This window comes from Portunus trituberculatus, chromosome 49 (genome assembly GCF_017591435.1).
Source record: "Portunus trituberculatus isolate SZX2019 chromosome 49, ASM1759143v1, whole genome shotgun sequence".
Classification (NCBI taxonomy): domain Eukaryota; kingdom Metazoa; phylum Arthropoda; class Malacostraca; order Decapoda; family Portunidae; genus Portunus; species Portunus trituberculatus.
The window spans coordinates 1,669,559-1,696,811 of NC_059303.1; the positions used below are offsets into that span (position 1 = coordinate 1,669,559).

General features: G+C 41.4%; 1 protein-coding gene across 1 annotated transcript in view; it reads left to right on the forward strand.

The window, feature by feature from the left end:
• The window catches only part of LOC123499074 (tubulin-specific chaperone D-like), a 563,551-nt gene that overhangs the window by 238,118 nt on the left and 298,180 nt on the right, over window positions 1-27,253 (forward strand). The window contains exons 9-10 of the mRNA XM_045246676.1: window positions 158-269; window positions 24,215-24,332. Coding sequence (XP_045102611.1) covers window positions 158-269; window positions 24,215-24,332 — 230 coding nt within the window. The remainder of the gene's footprint in view (window positions 1-157; window positions 270-24,214; window positions 24,333-27,253) is intronic.

Consider the following 27,253-nt stretch of genomic DNA (forward strand, 5'->3'; position numbering starts at 1 on the left):
GGTTTTCTTTTGTCATTTTAGAAACATTGAAAAAAAATGTATGTCATAGTTTTGTGTTCTTCTTATATAATCATTCTAGTAATGGTTACATCTTTGTTTTCTAAATTTCATGCAATGATATTGAGAACGATACCACTTTACTTTATTCTTTGCACAGCTCGGCGTGGGCTGCTGCTCCCGGAACGTCTCCCAGCAGTGACACCTGTTCTCAACAAGGCCTTAGTGTATGATGAGCTGAAAGGGAAGTGTTTTATGGGTGCCAACATCAGGTATGTGTATGTGTGTGTGTATTTACCTAGTTGTATATTACAGGGTTCAAGCAGGGCTCATTGTGACTTGTCTCCATATATACTTTTAATCAGCTTTTCCTTAAATTTGTGCACACTTTCTGCTGGTACAATCTCTTCACTCAAGCCTTTCCAGATGTCCACTGTCCCCTGTGGGAAATTAAAGTTTTAATGTTCCTCAAAAACAGATTTTCATGATCCTGGAGTGTCCTTTTGTTCATCTATCGTCATCCTCAGGTCTTGTCTATCTACCTTTTCGTTGCAGTTTACTAACTTATTCGTTATTATTAGATCTTTCTTCTGTCTGTCCTTTAAAGCTGGTAATTCCATTTCCTTCAATCTTTCTTTCATAGGGAAAATCCTTTATTTCTTGCACCATCTTTGTAGTGGTCCTTTGGATTCTTTCTAGTTTCCTGATGTCTTTCTGACCACATTACTAGGTTTTATCATTGTAGTTGTGATCTTTTTCACCATACTTGCATCCATGTAATAGAACACCATCCTGATATGTGATAGTGTCTTGTATGTTGAAGCATATAATCCATTTATATGTCTTTCTGGAGTCAGGGTATCTTGTATAATCACTCCCTGGTCTTTCTCTTCCCTCCTTTTCATAATAACTTTTTCTCCCATTTTGTATTCCCATGTAGGTCTTCTGTTACTTTTACCCATCTCCATCACATGGCATTTCTTGGTATTGAATTCTAATTTCCACATTTGGCATTATTCCCAAATCTTTTCAATATTTTTCTGTGATTCCATACAGTCCTCGTTGTTCCTTATTACTCTCAAGAGTTTTGGATCATTTGGAAACAAATTTATGTAGCTATTCAAGGCCTCTTGCACTTTTATTGTCAGTAATACTTAGAACATAATGGGTGCAAGCACTGAACCTTTTGGTACACCACTAGTAACTGTGCTCCAATTTCAAAGGGTGTCTCTTATTATTGTCTTCATTTATCTTTTTGTTAAGTAGTATGTTATCCAGTTTAAGATACTTCCCTGTATTCCTCCAATGTGTTATTTTCCATAGGAGTCTTTTATATAGTACTGTGTTGAAAACCTTTTTTTAACCCCTTCCTGGTGGCAGGGCAGATGAATGTACTAAGAAATACATTTAAAAAAATTTTATGTAAGATGTATAACTACCAAAGGGAAAAAAATAATATTAGAAAAAAAAAGGCCCACTTGAATTGTACTCTCCATAAATGAATCAAAGGAATTAGTCAAAATTCTGGGACAAATGTCTTGACACCTCTCTCTTAAAAGAAGTTAATTCGTATGAAGATGGAAATATAGAAGCAGGCAGGGAGTTCCAGAGTTTACCAGTGAAAGGTATGAATGATTGAGAATACTAATTAACTCTTGTATTAGAAGGTTTGACAGAATAGGGGTGAGAGGAAGAAGAAAGTGTTGTACAGCGAGGCCGTAGGAGGAGGAGGAGAGGTATGCAGTTAGCAAGATCAATAGAGCAGTTTGCATGAAAATAGCGCTAAAAGATAGAAAGGGATGCAACATTTCAACGGTGAGAAAGAGGCTGAAGACAGTCAGTCAGAAGAGGGGAGTTGATGAGACAAAAAGCTTTTGAGTCCACCCTATCTAATAAAGCTGTGTGAAAAAAAAAAGTTTTCAATGCCTCAAAACTTCAATTCCTCCATCTATCAACTTGACACAACCTTCCAGACAACTATCCCCTCTTCTTCAATGACACTCAACTGTCTCCCTCTTCCACACTAGATATTCTCGGTCTGTCCTTTACTCTTAATCTTAAATGGAAACTTCACATCTCATCTCTTGCTAAAACAGCTTCTATGAAGTTAAGTGTTCTGCGGCGCCTCTGCCAGTTTTTCTCACCCCTCCAAATGCTAACTCTGTATAAGGGCCTGATCCGTCCTTGTATGTAGTACTCTTCGCATGTTTGGGGGGGGTCAAGTTGATAGATGGAGAAATTGAGTTTTTGAGGCATTGAAAACCACTAAGTTTTTTCTGCCCCAATCAGAAATCTTAGAGAGATGAGAAGTCAGGCATTCTGTGGTGTCCTTGCATGATCTGTTGACTTCCTGAAGGGTTGGACGTCTCTGAGAGGACGTGGAAAGATATAGGTTGGTATCATCAGCGCAGGAGTGGATAGGGCAAAAAGTTTGGTTGAGAAGGTCATTAATGAATAATTGTAAAGTACACGAGACTTACCTCTGGGAAGTTGAAGTGTGCTTGTGATTTTACGAAACAAATCACCTCTGCTTGAGGGAAGCATTAACAGATCAGCTGTTCCATACCAAACCATCAGACTTTGAAGCAACGATCACCCACATGACATAAACCAATAATGTATGTGCATTAAAGTACAATAACCTTAAAAAAAAGGGGGGGATGAGATAGGCATGTTAATGCTTCTCTCAAGCAGAGATAATTTGCTTCATAAAATCACAAACACACTTCAACTTCCTAGAGGTAAGTCTCATGTACTTTACAATTTTACTTCATCAAATCACCCTCTGCTGAGGGAAGCATTCCCATGAGGCTTTGAAGCCATGTGGATGTCGTGCCTGGGAAACTGTATCTGAGCATCCAGCCTACAAGGAAGGTTGATTAAAAATAACAGCACACAATATGAACCTTTATTTGCTGCATTGATCCCAAAATTAATTTTGCCACTTTTACATTTGATCTTTACAGTTTGTCCAACCAAGCACCTTTGTGGCTAATCCATCCTGACCTGCATTTTTACAACTGAAAGTAAAGTTCCCTCTAGACATGTTGTATCCAATATGCAAACCATGAATACAAATTACCCCGAAAAAGGTTTTTCCACCATTGCATCCAGAAAAACATGAAAGGTGCTGCTCCTTTATGAATCAGATCTTATGTATGCATTAACCCAAAGTATCCAACAAATTCAGGACTATTCTAGTACTGCATCCTGAAACAGGTCTGTTGCCCCAATGTGCTTATCATAAAATTTTGCAAAAGTACTCTCCCTTGTCCAGCCAGCTCTTGCCATAATACAAGAAAGTGGAACTGCCATGGCCTTGGCCTTAGACGCTGCAACTGCTCAAATGCTGCTGGCAGTGAATTTAGTTGTGTCCACCCCAGACTTATCTAGCATTGTCTTGATCCATCGAGCAATGGTGTCTCGAGTAACTGCTTTGTGTGGTTTAATAAAGCTGATTAATAAACTATCATGTTTCTGGACAGTTCCCTGTCTAAGGGCCTCTGTCCTCTCAAGGTACTGCTGTAAAGTTACACAGACACACAAACTAGCACTTTTGGGGTAAGCCTGAAATTTAATCATATGCACATTAAACTGTGGCCTGCACTGCTTGATGTTTCCACTTAATGGAACTGAAATTAAGTCTTGCTCAATATATAAACCCTTGACACTCAATAAATGCAATGTCTGCACCCTTGCAGCTTGGGTCAGCACCATCAACATAACCAAATTTAGTGTCAGTGCCTTAAGGAACAACGTGTGCAAAGAATACCAGGACTGCAATTTTCCTTAGCACAGGCTGAATGTCCCAGATCGCAGTGTACCTGGATAGGGATGTCTCAGGTTAAATACCCCTTTCATAAATCTGATAACTAAGGGATGGTTATCGGCCCTGCAGCTGTCCTCTACGATGCCTAGGGAAGAGAAACCACTTCTTGCTGTGTTAATTGAGTCATACCCGACGTTTCTGTGAAAAGTATCAGAAAAGAAATTGATTATGTTGGTGAGAATGGGATTAAGGGGATTAATGTTACATCTACCACAAAATTGCGACCATATCCTAAAATGTGGGTGGTACTGCTTCTGTGTACCTTTTGTCGACAAGGCCATGAGGATATCCGTACCCCCTGCAGATATTCTTTGTGCTCAGAACTGCTTCCTGACAGCAGGCATGCCATCAGTCTGGTGTGAAGCATGACCGGGTGCTCCTCCATAGAGGATGGGTGGGTGAGAACCTATCTCCTCATTGCAATAAGTCATGGGTGATCAACCAGCATCCTGAGCAAGGTCCCCATCCATGGCTGTGACGACCAGAGGGGAACAACCATCCACCCCCTTGCCTCTTCTGCTTTCATCTTCTGCAGACATCTAGTAATTAATGAAAAAAGGGGGAAAGATATAAGATAGTTCAAACCTCGCCCAGTTTAGTGAGAATGCATCATAATATTCCGCCTCTCGATCTGGTTTCCAGGAGCAAAACAAGGATATTTGCTTATTAAGCCTTGATGCGAACAAATCTATGACTGGTGTACCAAATACCCAACATAAGAGTTGAAAAATGTTTACATTAAGTTTCCATTCATGCCTGTCGTTAACTACACGCGATGCCATGTCAGCCATCGTGTTGTCCTTGCCTGGGATATGTGAACATGTGATCCATGCATCATTAGCTATACACCAGTCCCAAATTTCAGTGGCAATACTGTTACAAACTGGTGACTTTGTGCCTCCTATCTCATTCACATATAGCAGTGGTGTTGTTGCAAAACACTTTGGTATGTTTTCCTTTTAGGTCTAATCTGAAAGCCTGAAGGACAAGCAAAATAGCTTTAAGCTCAAGGGCGTTGATGTGCAACAGCCTCTTTTCCATAGACCAACTCCCAGAGGTAGACCGTCGATCAAGGTGGCCACTGCCCCCCCGCCTAAGTTGGAAGCATCTGTATTATAAGTTGATATTAGTGCCTGTCCTAAAAAGCTTTCTGTTCTGTGTGTTAATGTTATGAAACCACCAGCATAGGTCTGTTTTCATGCCTTCTGTAATTGACATCCATCTGTCAAAATTACCCTTTTCTGTCTGCAAGGCTGTAATTTTCTCCATTTCTGACTGCCTATAATGCAGCTTTCCCAGCTCCACTGCCAGAATGGCAGCAACCAAGAAGCCAATAATTCTAGCTTTCTCCCAAATCTTATCTCTACTTTTTCTTATGAGCTGTTCACAGGCATGAGTAATTTTCTGCACCCTGTGTGCTGATAGTGATAAGTCATAGAAATAGTGTCACTAACATTACCCAAATATTCAATATTCTTAGTGGGGGTCAATACAGACTTTTCTTTGTTAGTACAAAAACCTAGTTTTGTAAAAGATCAATTGTGTCCCCAATACATGCAAGACATCCTGACTGAGAATTATTACAAATCAGAGTATCATCAATGAAGCTAGTAATAGAATAACCTCTCTTCCACAGAAATGCAAACACTGGTTTCATCAACATTGTGAAAATTTGAAAATTCTTGGGCCTTCAGCAATACCATTGGGAAGACAAGTGAATTTATAGATAGTATCATCCCATTTAAAACATAAGAAATCCTGTTTTTCCTCTACAATCTTAACTGAGAAATATGCATGCTTTAGATCAACTGAGGCTAAGTAATCCCCAGCATTGATAAGCCTGATAGCTTGCTCAAAGTCTTCCATTTTGAAATGTTTGTAGTTTGTTAGTTCTTTTAAGTTAAGTATCATCCAATAATTTTTTGATTTCCACACTAATGATAAGCTGTTTCTCTAAGCTGAAACGATATGCAAGCTCCCCACTGAATAAGTGCCCAATGTCAAAAATATTAATGTCCAGATGGCAGTGTAACACTATGTCCAAAATTACTGGATCCTTAGTAATTTGTCTCCATTAATTAACAAACTTATGAAGTCTACCTGCTTCAAAGTTGTTACTAACCTCGGTTAATGCTAGGGGCCTGTACTGACCCCGGCCCCTGGTGTTTTTTGAGTCTGGGTCCTGACGAGCCTGTAATTGCCATTGGCCACCCTTGAAGCCCTTCTGCAGTCCATAAGGCTGGAACCTCGACGAGTAGTACATCTTGAGTGGATTTCCCCCAGAAGCCTCTGGACCTGCCACTAGTGAACCTCCATGGGACAGGGTTTTTCTTGGCTGCAAACTTATGTTTAAGCTTTTCCATGTCCTCGATCTGCCTAGCAGACTGAGATACATCATCGCCAAACAACATGCGAGGCATTGGCCACTTATCGGAACACAGGTATGAATATTTTTGGTTAATTTCCCACTTCATAACAAAGCGCCTCACCAAGTTATTTTTGTGGTTGGCATGCCCAAAGAGCACCAAAGCGCCATTAATCCTGTTCACTTCCTGTTCAACCAACGGGTGACCATCCTCTTGTGCAACCTGATCCAGAGCCAGAAGTGACTTTGTAAGGATGATATCTGCCTTAAGAATGTCACCACTTACATCTTTGAGTCGCACGTCTGCTTTCCTAGCATCCGTTTTGAGGGCCTCCCAGATCTGGGGGTTGCACTCTACAGGAGCCAGCGTGGGGCAATTGTTAGATCGAGCGGTAATCCCATCCTTGTAGTCCTCCTCCTGCATACCTTTGTCAAACGAAGTTGACCATCCCAGCAATCTTGTCATCAGTGTCCCCAGAAACTGTCAGGTCCCAAATCCTTTGTATTCTGAAGCAAAATGCTTCCCTTAGAGGTTACTTCCATGATTTCACCTTCCTTTCTACCATCATCAGCAAACCCAGAAAAGTTAGCAGGTGACTGATGCCTTGTAGAAGTACTTGCCTGAAAATTCACCTCCTGCACCAAGGACGGTTGTGTATTGGCACTAAGTTTTGTTACTTCTGTTCTCAACACTGCCAGTTCATCCAACACTAAACACCAGGATGGTTCAGGCATGGAAGTGCGAGGGGTGGGGGTCCGTGGTTGAGCTGGCGACCGCTACTTGTGGCATGATCGGTGGTGGCCTTGATGCACTGGGGAAGCACTGGAACTGCTACTCCTACCACAGCAATGATGCCTCTCCTCTCCATCACTGGATGACCCGCACTCCTCCTGCTGGGAACCCGGGTGGAGGCCACAAGTGAAAGTGCATTGCTGTCCCCGGAGCAAGACTTGACTCCCAACCTGCAGGTGGTAATCCGTATCGTAAACAACCACTCCCCAACATATTATAATTGTTAAAAAATGGCAGAATGGTAGGCCCAACCTTACCATAGCATAATGGTAGGCCTAACACATGCCATAAAACAACTGGTAGGCCCAACCTATAACAGAATACAATTGGTGGGCCCAACCCATACCAAATAGCCAAATGGCAGGCCCAACCCATGCCATATATTCAACTGAGTACCATGAGTCGATGTACCTATGTCTCCGATGACGTGGCAGTAGCTCTGGCAGAAAAACAGAGCAATAGTGCGAACGTCTGACCGGCATGGGCGCGATACAGCAACTGACGGTGTGGTATGGAACAGCTGATCTCATGGGAATAATGATCTCAGCAGAGGGTAATTTGATGAAGTAAAATAGGAAGAGAGTGGGTGACAGGACAGAACCCCGAGGAGCACCACTGTTAATATATTTAGGAGAACAGTGGCTGTCTACCACGGCAGCAATAGAATGGTCGGAAAGGAGACTTGAGATAAAGTTGCAGAGAGAAGGATAGAAACTGTAGGAGGGCAGTTTGGAAATCAAAGCTTTGTGCCAGACTTTATCAAAAGCTATTGATATGTCTAATGCGACAGCAAAAGTTTCACCGAAATCTCTAAAAGAGGATGACCAAGACTCAGTAAGGAACACCAAAAGATCACCAGTAGAGCAACCTTGATGGAAGCTATACTGACGATCAGATAGAAAATTGTGAAGTGACATGTTTAAGAATCTTCCTATTGAGAATAGATTAAAAAACTTTAGACAAGCAAGAGATCAAAGCTATAGGATGGTAGCTTGAGGGATCAAAACGGTCACCCTTTTTTAGGAACAGGCTGAATGTAGGCAAATTTCCAGCAAGAAGGAGAGGTAGAGGTCAATAGTCATAGTTGAAAGAGTTTGGCCAGGCAAGGTGCAAGCACAGAAGCACAGTTTTTGAGAACAATAAGAGGGACCCCATCAGGTCCATAAGCCTTCCGAGGGTTTAGACCAGAGAGGGCATGGAAAACATCAATACGAAGAATTTTGATTGAAGACATGAAATTGTCAGAGGGAGGAGGAGAGGTAGGGACAAGCCAAGAATCATGCAAGTTGGAGTTGTTAGCAAAGGTTTGAGAGAAGAGTTCAGCTTTAGAAAAAGATGAGATGGCAGTGGTGCCATCAGGATGAAATAAAGGTGAGAAAGATGAAGAAGTAAAGATATTGGAGATGTTTTTGGCCAGATGCCAGAAGTCATGAGGGTAATTAGAGTTTCAGATATTTTGACATTTTCTATTTACAAAGGAGTTTTTGGCAAGTTGAAGAACAGACTTGGCATGATTCTGGGCAGAAATATAAAGTGCATGAAATTCAGGAAATGGAAGGCTCAAGTACCTTTTGTGGGCAACCTCTCTTATCATGTATAGCACAAGAACAGGCTGAGTTAAACTAAGGTTTAAAAGGTTTGGATTGTGAAAAAGATTGAGGAATTTGTGCCTCCATGCCAGACACTATCACCTCTGTTATGCGTTCAGCACACAGAGATGGGTCTCTGACACGGAAACAGTAATCAATCTAGGGAAAATCAGCATAATACATCCTCAGGTCCCCCCAACTGGCAGAGGCACCTCTGTTTAGGGGGATCATGGGGAGGGATTGGAGAAGTAGGACAAGATACGGAAATGAGATTGTGATCGGAGGAGCCCAATGGAGAAGATAGGGTGACAACATAAGCAGAAGGATTAGAGGTAAGGAAGAGATCAAGAATGTTTGATGTATCTCCAGGACGGTCAGGAATATGAGTAGGGTGTTGCACCAATTGCTCTAGGTCATGGAGGATAGCAAAGTTGGAGGCTAGTTCTCCAGGATGGTCAGTGAAGGGAGAGGAAAGCCAAAGCTGGTGGTGAACATTGAAATCTCCAAGGATGGAGATTCCGTGAAAGGGTAGAGGGACAGAATGTGCTCCACTATGGAAGTTGAATAGTCAAAGAATTTACTATAGTCAGAGGAGTTAGAGAAGAGATAGACAGCACAAATAAATTTAGTTCGAGAGTGACTGTTCAGTCTAAGCCAGATGGTGGAAAACTGAAGACTCAAGAGCGTGAGCATGAGAGCAAGTCAAGTCACTGCCCACATAGACGTGACATGCAGCTTTAGAATGAAACTCAGAATAGAGAAAGTAGGAGAGAACAGAGAAGGGGCTTCTGTCAGTTGCCTCAGATAACTGTGTAGAAGAGTTGTCTCTGGCACTGTACCCAAATCTATTAAAACACGCCTGAAAGATCTAGTTGCACTTCAAATATATATATATATATATATATATATATATATATATATATATATATATATATATATATATATATATATATATATATATATATATATATATATATATATATATATATATATATATATATATATATATATATATACATATATATATACACATACATATATACACACACATATATACAGGCAACCCCCGCTTAACGAACAGGTTACGTTCCTAAAAAAAACTTTGTTAAGCAAATTTTTGTTAAGCGAACCAATTATAACAAGTTTAACCCCTGACTTGAACTTTCATTGAGAGTAAACAAAGCGAGAGTGCATCATTGTACAGTAAAAGATTTAATGAAAGTAGAAATTATGAAGTTAAACATTTAGGCAGTTTAATTTAAGTCATTATAATGTACACTAATGTATGTATGTAAGTAACATTTTAATCTTGATGATCTTAAATTTATGAAGGGAGGGAGAGTGGAGCGGGAAATACGCTAGCTGGCAACCTGTGGAATGTAAACAAAGGGTGCTTCATTGTACTGCATACAAAACTAATGTACCATATTTCCACAAGGCTTTCCATTTTATCCATTGTAGAGTCATGAGTTAAGGTGGTTCTTTTAGTTTGCAAGGAAGATATGGTTTTCTTTAGCCTTTGTAATAAAGTCTGCTGACTTGAAAATAGTAGAGACAGTAGATGGAGTCAAGCCATGGTGGCGAGTAATGCTATTAGTTTTCTCGCCTCTCTCGTGTCTCTGAATAATATCCAGCTCCACTTCGAGAGTAAGAGACTTCCTGGTGTTCTTAGCAACGCTAGGCGACATTGCATAGAGTTTTGGTGGCATGTTGAGCCAGGGAAGATGAGCTGCTGCTGACGCTGGTATTGTTTTGAACCAAGAGCGGGGAAGAGTAGGGGAGTGAGTGGTGCGCGTTTTGTCCAAGAGAGGCGCTGGTGTATTCAAAAGCCTGTCAGCCTGCGTGATACGGCAGGGCTTTCAAACTTGGAAAAAGTTAGCCGGGATAAAATTTTGATAAAGCGAGTTTGGTATTCATTAAACGAGCAGATGGTAGTAAAATTAAACGTTCGTCGTAGTGAAGTTTCGTTGTGTGAGGAGGAGGAGCAGGGATGATGATGTCATCCACGCCACACCTCCCCGTCACTCACAGTACTGACTTTAACTTAACCACCCTTGGAGCCTCTTATCTCTTCCCCTACCCCCCCTTTTTTTTTTTAACTCTATTACATATTGCATACATGCATTACTAATTAGATGAATAAATGAAATATTAAAGAGTCTATTGTAAGCACAAGTATATTCATAATAATTATGGCAAACACTAAAAGCCTACTACAAGCAGTGAGCCATGCAACAATTGATAAAGGGCAGAGATGGGCCTGGCAAGCCCACTATCAGTGAATGGTGTAAGTCGTATAACATCAAGCACGCCTTAGATAACATCAAGTCATCTTGAGACGAAGTGAAGACGTTTACCATGAACTTGGCATGGAACAAAGTATGACCAGAATGCGTGCATGACTTCCCAGGCTTCGCTGAAGATGACATCGGTGCGATCAGAAATGACTTAGTAAATCTGTGCCATAGGGCTGGCTTCGATGAAGTTGATGATGATGATGTTCAAGATCTTTTGGAAAACCATGCTGAATCGCTCTCAAATGATGAACTTTCAGAGATAGACAAGGCATCACAGGAGGCAGAAAAAGAGCGAGACGAGGAAGAAGAACGTGTGCGTGGCCTGGACATCAAAACTCTTAGAGAATGTCTCGGTGATATCGAAAAAGGTCTGGAAACCCTGAAGGAACGTGACCCAAATCCTTCCAGGAGTAGCAAAGTGGCTCATGACGTAGAGAAAAGTGTCAAGATTTATCAAGAAATCTATGATGAAAAAACAAAACTAAACAGTCCTCCATTTACTTGTTCTTCAAGCCAGTCAGACGTGCCGTCCCTATCACACTTGCCGACCCTGCTACAGCTGGCCCTTCCTCAATATCCTTTTTCTTCAAACCATTGAAACGTGCCGACCCTGCTACAGCTGGCCCTTCTGCATCTGCTTCTGACAGTGCAGACGACGACGTCTTATCCATGTCTGCCCACTCCGCAGAAAATGAGTAAGGGCTGAAATTCCTAGTGTCCCTTAGCTTCTGATAGAATACATGTCAATTGAAAGGTAAATAAAATTTTTTTTTGTTTATTTCTTTTGTGCAGTATTTTACTTTTTTTTTTTTAATTATTATTTTCATGTATTTTAATTACTGTAGGGGTGACTTTTGACGTGCTGGAACACATTCCCTATTATTACATGTTATAATGGGTTCGGTATACGGTAAATTCGATATGCGGTAAGGTTTTCAGGAACGCATATGTACAGTATAACAAGGACTTACTGTGTGTGTGTGTGTATATATATATATATATATATATATATATATATATATATATATATATATATATATATATATATATAAATCTGGATATGCGAGCGATTACTGTATATATATAGTATATATATATATATATATATATATATATATACACACAGTAATCGCTTGCGTATCCGGATTATAGCAGCCAAGGTTCTGGCGGATACGCGAAATATCCAGATTCGCGGAATTTCCTCTCCCAGCCCCTTATAAATTGAGAAAAAACATGTACATAACCCAAATGGGTAAGAAAACAATGAATGAAAGCACATTAAATGATTGTGTATACAATAATGACTTCCTGGAGAATGATCGAATGATAACATATTAGATACCTGTTTCTCTAGAAAATGTGAGGATTGGGAAGGTGCCATCAGCAGCGTCATGACAATCTGCTGTTTCACTGCTGAACTGGACACTATCTGAGTCATTATTAGTGTGCTGAAGTGAGATAATGATAGTGATGTATTTATTGTTTGTTTGGTACAGCTTTCTACCTTTGTCTCAACATAATTTTTTGTAATAGTGTTATTGTGAGAGCTATGTCATGTAAAGTTGTGATGATGAAGGCAGTAAGAAAAAAAAAAGTGTTTGAAAAGATCATAACAGTCTTATGATATTGTTACGTTCACCGGTTAAACTGGTAAGATTGGCAACGGTGAGCCGGTGAACAATAACAATAAAAAAAACAACTGCAGGTTCAACTGGTGAGGAAATGCAAAAGGGGGCACTTTAAAAAAGCTATTTTAATAACCCATTATGAAACTGACACACATAGATATAACATGAAACATGAAACACAGATATATAACATGAAACACAGGAAAATGACATACACATATACATATAACACAGAAATAAATACAACAATAAAGAACCCAACTTAATACCTAACAAGAATCGTAATCCTATATGGAGGCAATATGGAAAACACTGACGAGGGGAAGTGATACTTATGCGGTGTCGCAGTGGTGAAGTGCTGGGTGATGGTTGATTCCACGGTAGACCCAAGAGGCGTTGCAGTAGTGTGCCGCCTGCTGGTGGGTAAAGCTGTGGCCTGGCTGGAAGCACCACGAAAAGTGGTACAGACTGCCTTGGTATGCCACGTGCACCAAGGAGTAGGTGCTGGGGCACTGGGGCAGCGGCGGCAGCACACCCTGAGGGATGCCGAACTGTGGGGTGGCGGGTTGCGTGACTGGGAGCAGCGAGGGCTGGGGCGGCGGCACGAAGGACAGGCTGGCAGAGGTTGGTGGCTGCACCACCACGGCGGGTTGGGTGGCGGGGGCAGAAAACACGAAGGACGGGGCGGGAGCGGGGGCAGGAAAAACCCTTCAACTCAGAAGTCCACCATATCAAGGAGGTGGACAACATCATCGCCGACGCCTTATCAAGATCTTCCGTCTCACCTCCTTCATGAGCCCATTACGGAGGTCTTAGGGGGGAGGAAATGTTACGGCCCGCCCGTAACATACTCCACTACCATCACCTCCTCCGCTTGTTACCTCATTCGGCACCTTTCCGCCTCCCCTTCCATGTCACCGTCTTGTGAATCTTCTACGCCACCGTCTCATGAACCCTCCACGTCACCGTTTCATGAAGCCCCGCTACTGTCCCGAAGTTGGATTCACGTGGCCCCATTCGACTCAACCAGAAGTGTTAAGCCAGCTCTTGGCTTTCTAGAAGTCAGTTGAGGTCCAGGCCTCAACCAGTGAACACAACGCCTCTTGGGTCTACCGTGGGATCAACCATCACCCAGCACTTCACCACTGCGACACCGCATAAGTATCACTTCCCCTCGTCTGTGTTTTCCACATTGCCTCCATAGAGGATTAGGATTATTGTTAGGTATTAAGTTGGGATTTATTGTTGTATTTGTTTCTGTGTTATATGTATATGTGTATGTCATTTTCCTGTGTTTCATGTTATATATCTGTGTTTCATGTTTCATGTTATATCTATGTGTGTCAGTTTCATTATGGGTTATTAAAATAACTTTTTAAAGTGCCCCCTTTTGCATTTCCTCACCAGTTGAACATGCAGTTTTTTTTTTTTTATTATTGTTCACCGGCTCCCCGTTGCCAATCTTACCAGTTTAACCAGTGAACGTAACAATATCATAAGACTGTTATGATCTTTTCAAACACTTTTTTTTTTTTACTGCCTTCATCATCACAACTTTACATGACATAGCTCTCACAATAACACTATTGCAAAAAATTATGTTGAGACAAAAGTAGAAAGCTGTACCAGACAAACAATAAATACATCACTATCATTATCTCACTTCAGCACACTAATAATGACTCAGATAGTGTCCAGTTCAGCAGTGAAAGAGCAGATTGTCATGACGCTGCTGATGGCACCTTCCCAATCCTCACATTTTCTAGAGAAACAGGTATCTAATATGTTATCATTCGATTATTCTCCAGGAAGTCATTATTGTATACACAATCATTTAATGTGCTTTCATTCATTGTTTTCTTACCCATTTGGGTTATGTACATGTTTTTTTCAGTTTATAAGGGGCTGGGAGAGGAAATTCCGCGAATCTGGATATTTAGCGTATCCGCCAGAACCTTGGCTGGTATAATCCGGACACACGAGCAATTACTGTATATATATATATATATATATATATATATATATATATATATATATATATATATATATATACATATATACATACATATATATATATACATATATACACGCAGTAATTGCTCGTATCCGGATTATATATATATATATATATATATATATATATATATATATATATATATATATATATATATATATATATATATATATACACACACACACACACACACACACACACACAGTAAGTCCTTGTTATACTGTACATATGCATTCCTGAAAACCTTACCGCATATCAAATTTACCGTATACCGAACCCATTATAACATGTAATAATAGGGAATGCGTTCCAGCACGTCAAAAGTCACCCCTACAGTAATTAAAATACATGAAAATAATCATAAAAAAAAAGTAAAGTACTGCGCAAAAGAAATAAACAAAAATTTTTTTTATTTACCTTTCAATTGCCATGTTTTCTATCAGAGGCTAAGGGACACTAGGAATTTCAGCCCTAATCTCTCTCGACTGCTCATGAGGCTCTTAAACAGTGAGACAGGGCGCTCAGGCGACGGCTGACACCAAGCCTCCCGAACTACGTCGAGCGGTCCACACACTCTGTGTCCAAACACTAGCTGATTGGGTGAGAAACCCAAGGACTCAGTGGGCGCTTCTCTCACTGCAAATAAGAGAAAGGGGACACCCTCGTCTCAATCCTTATCTCTCTCCATGCAGAAACTCTTGAGCATGGTCTTGAGAATTTGATGATGTCTCTCCAGGGCTCACTGAGACTGCGGATGATAAGCACTGGACACAATATGCTTGATCGTCCACGCAGTCATCGTATCCTTAAACAACTTTGAAGTAAAGTTGGTCCCCTGATTGGACTGCAGCTCTGCTGGCAATCCAAAGTGTGTAAAGAAGGTTAACAAAGCCTTCAGCACCACCATAGAGTGAGTGCTTCTCAGGGGAATTGCTTCAGGATACCGCGTGGTAACATCCATTATGGTCAACAAATACTTGTGACCAGCCCCGGTAGTAGGCAGAGGACCTACTATATCAATCAAAACCCTCGTGAAGGGAGGATCAACAGCAGGGATGGGGTGGAGTGGCGCCACAGGGGGTGTCCGATTAGGCTTACCCACCACTTGACAAGTGTGGCAGCACTTAAGAATCGTGGCTACTTCTCCAGACATGCTGGGCCACCAAAAATTGCGACGCAGGCGAGCGACGGTCTTTCGGATGCCCAGGTGTCCAGCCATGGGCCCCTCATGTGCCAACAGCACAAATCCCTCACGCAGCTTCTGCGGCACGACTACTTGCAATAACTCACCACCGTCACTCTCCTGCCATCTACGACACAACACTCCTTGGTGTAAAACAAACTCCTCCCGGCCCTCCAACTCCTCACTTCCCTCACCCACTCGAGCAAAGAAGGAGGCCAACGCTGGGTCCTCCTGCTGCTTATGAATAAGCTCGGCAGGCTCTAGCTGGGTAAGAGAAAGGTGGACTATAGGGTCATGGGGTTGAGGCAACGCTGCAACCCTACGTCCCACATGGCATCGAGGACGGAGAGCTGGCCCAGGCTGCTCCACTCCTGCCATGTGATCCGGTGAGTCCTCAGAAGGATCATCACCACCAGCCAGGCAGTCACCAGGCAAGGGAACAGCTCGCTCCCTGCCTCCACAATGCTCCACAGGGGGAGAAACTTCCAACTCCCCCGCAGAACTGGAAGTCTCCCCACCCTGGGCACCAACTTCCAACAAACTGCCTGACTTATCATGCCGGGGCCTGTGCTGAACATCAGAGCCCTTAGCCTCCACACCAGGAAGCAACTCAGCACGAGTGCTCCCTCCGGAGTGCTCTGCAGAGTGAGGATAACCATCAAACAACTAAGCTACACCCAACACTCCGTCCTCACTCTCAGCAACAATTCCCAAAGCCGAGTCCGGTGCATTAACAAGTGACTCGTCACCGTCAGCCTCCACACCAGAATTCAATGGTGAGCCCAACACTGGCTCCACCACATCATCACTGCTACTCCCATCTGGAGTTAATCCCACCTGGCTGCTAGCAGCCTCCTGGGTAGTAACAGGCCTGAAAGCGGGTAATAACATTTACAGAGTCTTGCACCACTGGCCCAGACTCTTCAGCAACCTCCTCCTCATCAGAGGTTGTGATCCATACATGACCACCAGCCAAATCATTCCCAAGCAGGAAGTCCATTCCTGCGACTGGCAGTTCGTCTGCCACTGCTACCTGAGCCGTAGCAGTGACAAGAGGACATGACAGCGTCACCTCAGCCGTCACGAATTACTCCACAGTGTTAAGTCCACGACACAACACTGCCTTGCTAGATGTCACCTTCCTACCAGTGACATTTCGGCACACTGACTGCTGTGCTCTCGTATCACGCAGTACGGTGACGGGATACTTTGTGCCATCAATCTCAACTGTGCCTCCACACAGGAAAGGACGGCACCAGTCGAGCTCACTATCCTTAGGTGCGGGCGTGGCAACAGGGGGAGGGACAGGTGGGCCAACCTGCTCTCCCTCCTCCAAACACAACTCAGGCACACGCCGTGCCTTCTCACTTCTAAAGCCTGAAGGAGTAGTCAACTCATCACCACGAACTGTGTCAGGCCACACCAACAAGGCAACTGGTTTCTGCGAGGACTTGGGAGTTTCAGCTGTTACTAAGTTTGGGCAATTGAACTTAAAATGCCCTTTTCCTTGGCAGTGATATCACCTAGGCTGGTAATCATACTTGGGAGTTTTAGGGGCCGCCTTCCCCGCCGTCCCGTCCTTCGCAGAAAAAGGAGGGGTGGGGGCCTGGGGCTTTTTCAAAACCCATCTTACTGCCGAATCCAGTATGTTGCCTAAAATGGCCTGGAGAGCCCGAGGAAGAACTACCACCACTCCCTTAGGACCACCTTCCTTACGACTCCAACTCCCAGGCTGCTGCACAAGACGGTGGGCCAACACATAATCATCAGCTCATGTAGCAGCCTCCTTCAAAGTCCTAAACCTCTTCTATCTCAACAGAGGTACCAGCTCCTTATCAGCAATGTCGATGAACTGCTCCATAACTACTAACTCCTTCAAAGCCTCGAGAGAGTCAACACCCTCGCTTGCAATCCACCTCTCAAACACTTGCTCCAGTGAACGAGCACACTCGAGGTAGGAGTCACTTGCTCGCTTCCTCTTTCCTCTGAATTGCAAGCGATAGGCTTCTGGTCGCAGCTCATATGCCCGCAAGATGTCAGCCTTAAACTTCTCATAATCATCCAGATCATCAGCTGACATTTTATCATAAACTTCCAAGGCTTTTCCCTTGAGTTTATTCGCGACCAAGCCTACCCATCTCTCGAGACCAAGCAAACTCCTTGGCTTTCCTCTCAAAGCGAACAAACCATTCAGCTACTTTAGCCTCATCAAATTCGGGGACTAGCTGTAGACTTTGAACTAAAGCACGCTCTACACTCTGTTCTTCTCCTCCTCCTACACTATCAACAACTCCAGGCGTACTTACTGCATGGCGAGTTCTCTCCCACTCCAACTCTATCTTTATCTGCCCTTTCTCTCTCCATCTCTCTAGCCTCCTTCTCTGCTGCTAGTCTGTTTAACTCTTGTCTCTCTTCCACCTCTCTAGCCTCCTGCTCTTCTGCTAGTCTCTGAAGTTCAAGACAAGTCTGGCGGACGGCAACTACGCACCACTGGCCGACATGAAGCCTCTCAGCATTCAATAGTGTGCGTGGCTACTACCACTACAATACAGTATACTACTGAAACTATACAAAAGATGGTGGGGGCACACCACCGCCCACCAAACCCCACTGATGACTACAACCACCAACAGCAAAAACAGGACGAAACAATAACACGTCCCTCCGCGTCGCCACACCCGAGCAACACTTTCTCAGAACAACAAGCCCGTTGTTCTACACAGCCACGGTCTACCGAGTAACAAGCCAGCTACTCAAGGGAGGGCACAACTTCCAGACCGATGACTAATGAGCAACAAGAGAAGCCCAGCAACACGAATCTCCCTATACTGTGCCAGACCGACGAGAGTGCGTGTCTATCTTCGCTGAAGGCTACATTGAGACTGATGCGAGGCTCGCAGGCATACAAAATGGTGGAAACAAAGAGAGGGTGGTTGGGCGCACAGCGTAACAGTGACAGCCCGCACTTGAGGCCATAGGGTATGCATATAATAAAATAATAAATTAAGGTGGTAATTCGATGACTCGATATCAATATCGGTTTTTTGGCTCTCCCATTGCTATTTTTTCACCGAATTCAATAATATTTATACACAAGGTGTACGTTTATGGTGTACGTCTTCAGTGTTAATTTGGTACATAAATGTGGCGTAGTTTTTTTGCAATAAATATTTTTTCGGCGATAAGAAAATAATTCAAAATACCATTATAAAATCAAAACTAATAACAGTGTGACAATTTCCTCTTATCCACATATAATATACATAACAACAAATAAATGTTAGCATCGGCATACACATAACCTATGTTATAACAATTTCATTACACGCCAAATTGTTACCTTTTTTTTTTCATCAAAAATTTGAGTTTATAAGCCTGTTGTAAATTTATTTGAGTGAGTTCATGCATTATCATGCTAGCATTTGTTAAGATGAGGTTGTTGATAATTTTGCTGCAAAAATTTTTGAAATTGACCAATTACTGAAAAAGTTATTCAACAGTATATGCTGAAAAACTGAAAGTCGAGAAAACGCATTTTCTGTGAACATCTTCAAAACCCCCACATAACTCGCTTCCTCACTCGGGGCAACGGTTTCCTAGCAGGTGGGCTTTAAGATAGGAGGTACCCTAAAAGTATCCCTTTAGCCCATAAATTCCCGTGAAAAGCCCACATGGTATAAAAAAAAAAAAACTCACTCCAATATGTACCAAACTCAGATATGTACTTACATAATCCCTTGACAACTGCTTGGAGGCTGGTAGTGGCTGTTTAGATAGTTTCAGGCCATGTTACATCATGGCCTTACACGTGGCATTGTCACAATTTGGGAACCCAACACTGTGTAAAATACGATCAACAGGTAGGCTGCACGCATGCGCACTCCCTAAGGCTGTATCGATTGGTACTGAGGGAGTAGCGTCTTCCTCACCCTCACTGCCTGATACTAAACTATTGTACATCACGCAAAAATAAATAAAACAGCTCAAAAAAAAAAATAAATACAAGCAAAACAAAGACTAGAAGAAAAAGGGGCGTATGCACGCTTGGGTATTGAAAGGGCCGGCCCTTTAAACCCGCCATTACCAGGTAAGCAGTGCGTTATGTGCCTGGCAACTTGGCCATGGCTTCCCTCTCCAGAGACGAACCCAAGTACCAAGTTTCCAATTTTTCAATTTTTTTGACCAAATTAACGAATTTCCACCTTAAAAGGGGAAACAAGGCAGTGCCCTCACAATATATATATATATATATATATATATATATATATATATATATATATATATATATATATATATATATATATATATATATATATATATATATATATATATATATATATATATATATATATATATATATATATATATATATATATATATATATATATATACATACATACATACATACATACATACATACATATACATACAGGCAACCCCTGCTTAACGAAGGTTCACACAACGAAATTTTGCTACAACGAAGGTTTCATTTTATTACCATCTGCTCGTTTAACAAACACCAGACTCGCTTTAACGAAGTTTTATCCAGGTAATTTTTTCCAAGTTTGAAAGCACCGCCGTATCATGCAAGCCGACAGGCTTTTGAATACACCAGCGCCTGTCGTGGACAACACGTGCATGACTCGTTCCCCCTGTTCAAAACAATAACTGCGTCAGCAGCAGCTCGTCTTCCTTTGCTCAACTTACCACCAAAATGCCCTGCAATGTTGCGTAGAGTTGCTAAGAAGACCAGGAAGTCTTTTACTTGTGAAGTGAAGCTGGATATTATTCATAGACATGAGAGAGGCGAGAAAACTAATAGCATTGCTCGCCACCATCTTGACTCCATCTACTGTCTCTACTATTTTCAAGTCAACAGACTCTATTTATAAGAAGGCTGGTGAGACCTAATCTTCCTTGCAAGCTAAAAGAACCATCTGAACTTGTGACTCTACAATGGATAAAATGAAAAGCCTTGTGGAAATGTGGTACATAAGGTTTGTATGTGATACAATGATGCACCCTTTGTTTACATTCCACAGGTTGCTGGTTAGTGTCTTTCCCATTTCACTCTCCCTCCCTTCATAAATTTAAGATTATGAACATTATAAAGTTATGTACATACATACATTAGTGTATATTATAATGATTTAGATTAAACTGCCTAAATGTTTAACTTTATGATTTTTACTTTCATTAAACCTTTCACTGTACTATGATGCACTCTTGCTTTGTTTACTCTCAATTGAAGTTCAAGTCAGGGGTTAATTGTTGTAATTTGGTTCGCTTAATGAAGTTTCGCTTAACGAAGGTTTTTTTTAGGAACGTAACCCCTTCGTTAAGCGGGTTTACCTATATATATATATATATATATATATATATATATATATATATATATATATATATATATATATATATATATATATATATATATATATATATATATATATATATATATATATATATATATATATATATATATATATATATGTATACCTACAGTGGAGACTCAATACTTAAACATATAAATAGTCAAACTTTTCAATACTCGAACTCAAAAGTTTGATTTAATGCTAAAAAAAAATATCCGATATATGAATGCCCACACACATGGTTGTAAACAAAGGACCCCTTGGATCTCCTCCTCCCTTCACCATTTGTGCTGCCATGATAATCAGAATAACATTCTTGTACATTTTGATTTTGATTTTTCATTTATAAAGTTACATTAACACGAAAGGCTTATTTATTAGTTGTGAAAATATCTGCTAATTAAACAGCTGCACATTTGGTTGTACACAAAAATTTGTACTCTCCCTTCTTGCAACTGTCACTGTCCCATTCTGAACGTAATACCAGTAGTATCGGTGATCTGGTATACTGAATACTAGTGCGCATCCCTAGCCCTGCTGCAGTCTTGAGAGAAACAACATTCTTTTACGTTCTGTCGGTAGTTTTTCATTTAGAAACTTACAATGGCACCAAAGAGGCTTATTAGGGGTGAAAATATGGAATCTAATGAGAGTACAAGTATTAGTGAGCCACAGCCCTCCACTAATGGATTTACAGGAATCACACCTGGAGAAAAGTTACAAAGACGTTTTCATGAATGATGACTAGTCCTCCGACGACTGCCCTCCTTCCCACCTTTTTCCCCTCCTCTTCTACATTACCTATCACCAGACTTCATTTATGGTGTGTACAAATCAGAATAAAAAGAAAAATACATTGAAATTTTTATAAACTTGAGGTTTTGTTAAGATTAGAATGAATTACAGTGCTTACTCCAATTTTGTGAGTTCAAATTTTGCGATACACCAATTTTGCGACCAAGGACCAAAAATTGTCATTTTGAAAAATTCCTCTCTTGCTCCTTTCTCCCGGTATTGCGAGTGGTGGCGGGAGAGAGAGCGTTCCTGCAAATTATATATTACTGTATTATATAGGCAATATTTTATTAATTTATTCATATTTATCATAATTTACTATATTATTATCATATTTATATTATATTTATCATAGTTTGGTGGTTTTTGGCTAGTTTTCATAAAAATTTGGCGGCAATTCAACGAAGCTCATCTGGCAACACTGCCCTGCTCCCTCCCGCCTTCTATTTGTTTACGTACACCTCCATGGAGTTCTCTTTGCAAATTTGGAGGAATCGTTGTGCTCGACTTTGTGCGACATGGCCCCACCAACCAAGAAAAACATTAGGCTAACTTTGGAGCAGAAGATGAAGATAATTAAGATGAAAAGAGATGGAAAAAGTAACTGTGATATTTCCAGAGAGATTGGTGTGGGAGAATCAACTGTGAGAATGGTGTTTAAAAACAGTGAGAAAATTGAAAAAGCTGTAAAAACCTATGGTGGACAGATTTTTTATTCTCGTAGCCATTGTACAAACACTGTGATCATTCATATGGAAAGATACCTGGCTCAATATATATGTGATATAAATGTGGGCAAAATATTAGGAAAATATTGAAAAATTAGGCGACCATCATATTCAATTTTTCCCATAGGAATAATACTTCCAATTTTGCGATTTCCAAATTTGCGACTCACAATGCCGCCCCATTTCTCACAAAATTGGAGTAAGCACTGTACCTGATTTATAGGTATCAATAGTCAAACTTTTTAATACTCGAACAGCCATTTGGGATGAATTAAGTTCAAGTATTGAGTCTACTGTATATATATATATATATATATATATATATATATATATATATATATATATATATATATATGTATACATATACAGTAAGGTCTCGGTTTACGTCATGACATAAGTCGATTTTGTACGTAACTCGAGTTTCCGTACATTTCAAAGCATATTATCGAGTTTTCAACCAATCATTGTTTATGGTCATTCAGGTAAGTTAAAGGTTATATTGTTATATTATTTATAAGTATGTAGGAATATGAAACACAAGCTTGTTTTTGTTGTTGATTAGGGCCATGAACGCGAAGGACTGTAGGTTGCCGAGAGGGATGGACGCCTGAGGCCGCCAGGAGGGTGGGCAGGTCGAATGTTGTGACGCCCACAGGGCGGACAGCTGGGAGCGTAGTGCAGTGCGGTGGGAGTAAAAGCGTGGGCAGCGGGGCAGGAAATGCAATAGGAAAGGGCAATAGGGATCAGCAGACAGGCGCAGATGGTGCAAGTCAGCTGCGAGTGTCGTGTGGCCCAGGCGAAGGCTCCAGAGTTGTTATTGTTGTGATGGGTGTGCAAGCCCTCAAGGTCGTCAACCTCCCCGTTGTCATGGTAACGGGCTTCCCATTTTCTTCTTCCATCCCTCACGCACAGCTGCTGCCTCCCTTCTCATGTCTTTTAATTATGTCCTCTTTTTCTTGTAGCATAATGGTTTTCCTTTTCTCTTTGGTGCCATTGAGCAAGATACTAAGAATTTGAGTCAGTAAACGCAGAAGTAGGATAACACTCTTGCCAGGGGCGATGGTGTGGTGGAACTGAGGCAGGGTGTTATTGTATTCAAGCGTGAATACTTTACGATGAGCACTTTACGATTTATAAATTTTTAATTTTTTTAATCTTAAATTGCCTTATAGTGGACTGACGTAACTACGAGTTTGACGTAACTCGAGACTGACGTAATCCGTGACTTTAATATATATATATATATATATATATATATATATATATATATATATATATATATATATATATATATATGAATGTATACGATATGTAAGTAGCAAGAGAGAGAGAGAGAGAGAGAGAGAGAGAGAGAGAGAGAGAGAGAGAGAGAGAGAGAGAGAGAGAGAGAGATTCTTTACCTGAGTCTTAACACCTCTTTACTGTCAAAATAATTTGTCTTTTTTGTTCTTTTCATGTATTTTTTATACCTTTCCAGTTACATGTACATAAAACCATTCTCTACAGCTGGTTGAAATGCCTGCATTTGAAGATGTTGTAAAACCTGTTGTAGAAGTCAACCATGAAGTCTGTCATGATCTTGTGATTTCATATTGAAACATATATATATTCTGCCTTCCCACAGAGATGCAGCGTGTTACCTGTGCTGGGCCTTTGCCCGAGCCTACCATCCTGACCAGATGGCTCCCTATGTAAGGGAGCTGGCTACAGGACTCATTATTGTTGCTCTCTTTGACAGGGAGGTAAGTTATGCAAGGGTTTTTTTGCACATATAATTATTGCTTCTTTGATGACCTGTAAAGTTATATTTCCATTTTCTTTCTTTGCACATTTTGACATTTTTTTTCAGTATGTGAACAGCCATCACTGTCTTTTGGATCCTTATCATACAGGATATATACGAGTATATGTCATAAAGATAAAATCTGCAGATGCAGATGTCTTGAGATTTTGAGTCGACTGACTTGGATTTTGCTCCCAGTGTTTTAACTGGATTGGTTTAGCTATCTGTCAGTTGTTCATAAAGGGGCAGAGAAAAGTCTGACCATGGCAAATTATGAATATGAGAAAGCTACTAAATCTCACAGTTTCTAAGATCATTAAAAATAGTAAGTATCATTGTAATTAGAGACAAATGGTCAGAAAGAATAGTATAAATATGGAGGGAATACATTTGACTAGAGTAAAACTTGTATTCTTGGTTAAGTGATTGAGGTAATTTTGGTGTGTGGGATGGCCTGAAAGGTGAGTCAGTATTAAATTCTGGTTAAGAATCATCATTGGAAACTAAAAACAATGTGCAGTTCTTTGTCCACAATGATTTGAAAGAGAAAAATGTGGTTTGATATGGGTGTAAAAGAAATGTATAAGAATATGGATGAAATGTAAAATGAAAATGTTTCCTTATATTTTCAGTTTATCCCATTTCACTGTATCTCTGCTGCATTTAACTTCATTCTTTCACCCATAGATTTGTTGAATCTACTGACTAGCTATGTATACAAACTCTTCAAACTGAAGAATTTTATACATAACTCATATAAGGCTGCATGTTATGTTTTATGGTAATGAAACTTTGGCAGTAAGGAAGAAAGGAAGTTTCGTCAGTTACAAAAGATTGTCACAGTTATCAGGAAGTTAACTAAATGGTAAGCAAGAAACACCACATTCATCACTCCGTGGGATCACTTGCAGTACTGCTGCACACTGATGGGCCAATGTGCAGCACAAGATACATTCATTAAGTGACTCGACGATATGGTAGCGGCCGTTCCCCGCAAACTTAAATGTGTAGATGACACACTCCTTTATGACCATAGTGTTGCAGATGCCTTCTGGCATACATATCAGTGTCAAGAATGGCATAACACTCTGCCCAGACGAGTTTCGTTTCTGTAGGCAGACCATGTCATTCGCAGGATACTTGCTTTGATGGGAGGACTATGTCACGAGCCTGGATCTAACAAGTAGCATCACCAACTTCCAAATGCCTCTTCACCCCTCATTAACAGACATTAGATCCTGGTTCAGGCTAGTGAACCAAATGGCTCCTTCCTTCAGTACTGTTCCCCTCATGGAGCCCTTCAGAGAACTTATAAAAAACCTTTCAGTAAAACGATGTACTGGGACAACCAACTACAAGCTATCTTCAAGACAACACAATGAACCTTCATTCAGCTTGCCACAGAGGTACTTCAATACTAAGACGTCACATGAGTCACTGCTGTATTCATGAACTACAGTAGGTGTGGCATCAGCTTTGTCATTATGTAGAAGTACTGTCAGTGTGTTACACAGGAGACTACTCTGTGCTGCAAGAGCGGCTGGAGATTGGCATTCTGTGGCACCACCATTAGAGCAGAATTATTCCATGCTCAAGGGCGAAGCCCTAGCCATCGTATGGTGCTTGAAGAAAGCTGGGTTATTCCTTCTAGACTGCCCAAACCTCACATTCATCATGGACCATCGCCTGCTGACCAAGATATTTTAAGACAAGGAGCTCAAGGATATCACCAACCCATGCATGCTGAATCTCAAGGAGAAAACCCTCATGTACTCCTCCTGTGTGAAATACCTGAAGGGGAGGCCAGTCTCACAGCTGACATGATGTCTCGTTACCCCATGCTACGCGGCAAACCTGACTAGACAGACCTGGCAAATGATGAAGCAATGTTTGCTGCTGTGGCAGTAGCCACAGCCTGCCTTCTGGAAGCTGAAGGAGGTATCATTGTGGACCTCCACATGGTGGAAGAGGAAGCTTGTGATGATGAGGATTACATACTACTGCATGGCCACGTTGCTGCCAGTGACTGGACTGCCCACAAGGATGAGGAACTGCTGCCCCTACACCCATACTACTGGATGAGACAGCACCTTTCCTGTTGTGGGGACATCATCATGTATACCACTGATGAAGGTCACCTGCACGTGGTTGTCCCCACAGGTCTACTTTGTGTTGTCCTGTTCAACCTCCACTCAGGTCACCAGGGCAAAAACTCCATGATGTGCCAATTCAGACACTCCATGTATTAGCTGGGAATTGATGCTGTGGTTGAGCAAAAAACAACAGTGCCAAATGTACGACACTAACACTCCTGCAGCACCTGTAGAGCCCCTCATGCTTACTCCACCTCCTATCTACCCTTTTCAACTGGCAGTAGTTGACCTATTCCAGCTATCTGGTGAGGTGTATGCAGCCGATGTAGACAGACTTACCAGTTGGCTAGAGGTAGAGCACTTCCCCACAAGCTCTACCAGCACTTTGCTAATACCTATCATCCGTAGATGGTTCAGGAGATTTGGCATCCCAGAAGTCCTCTCGTATGATGGAGGCACAAACTTCGTTAGCGAAGAAGTTAGGGCTTTCCTCTCTACTTGGCATGTGGAGCTGTGTCTCTCATCCGCCCACTTCCCACAGAGCAGAAGTGGCAGTAAAATCTGGAAAGACTCCTGAGAAGGAACACAGGGCCTGGGGAATCGCTTGACTCAGACACAGCCGTCACAGCTTTCTCTCTTTCCTGTCTGGCTGCAGCACATTTTATATTATACCAATTTTTCTTAGAAAAGTTCCCTGTTGACTTCTTCGGTACTGATCTCTCAACCCCTCTATTGTAGATTTCCAGGAAGCTGTTCACCTTTTCTTCTGTCTCTTGCTTGAAGTGTT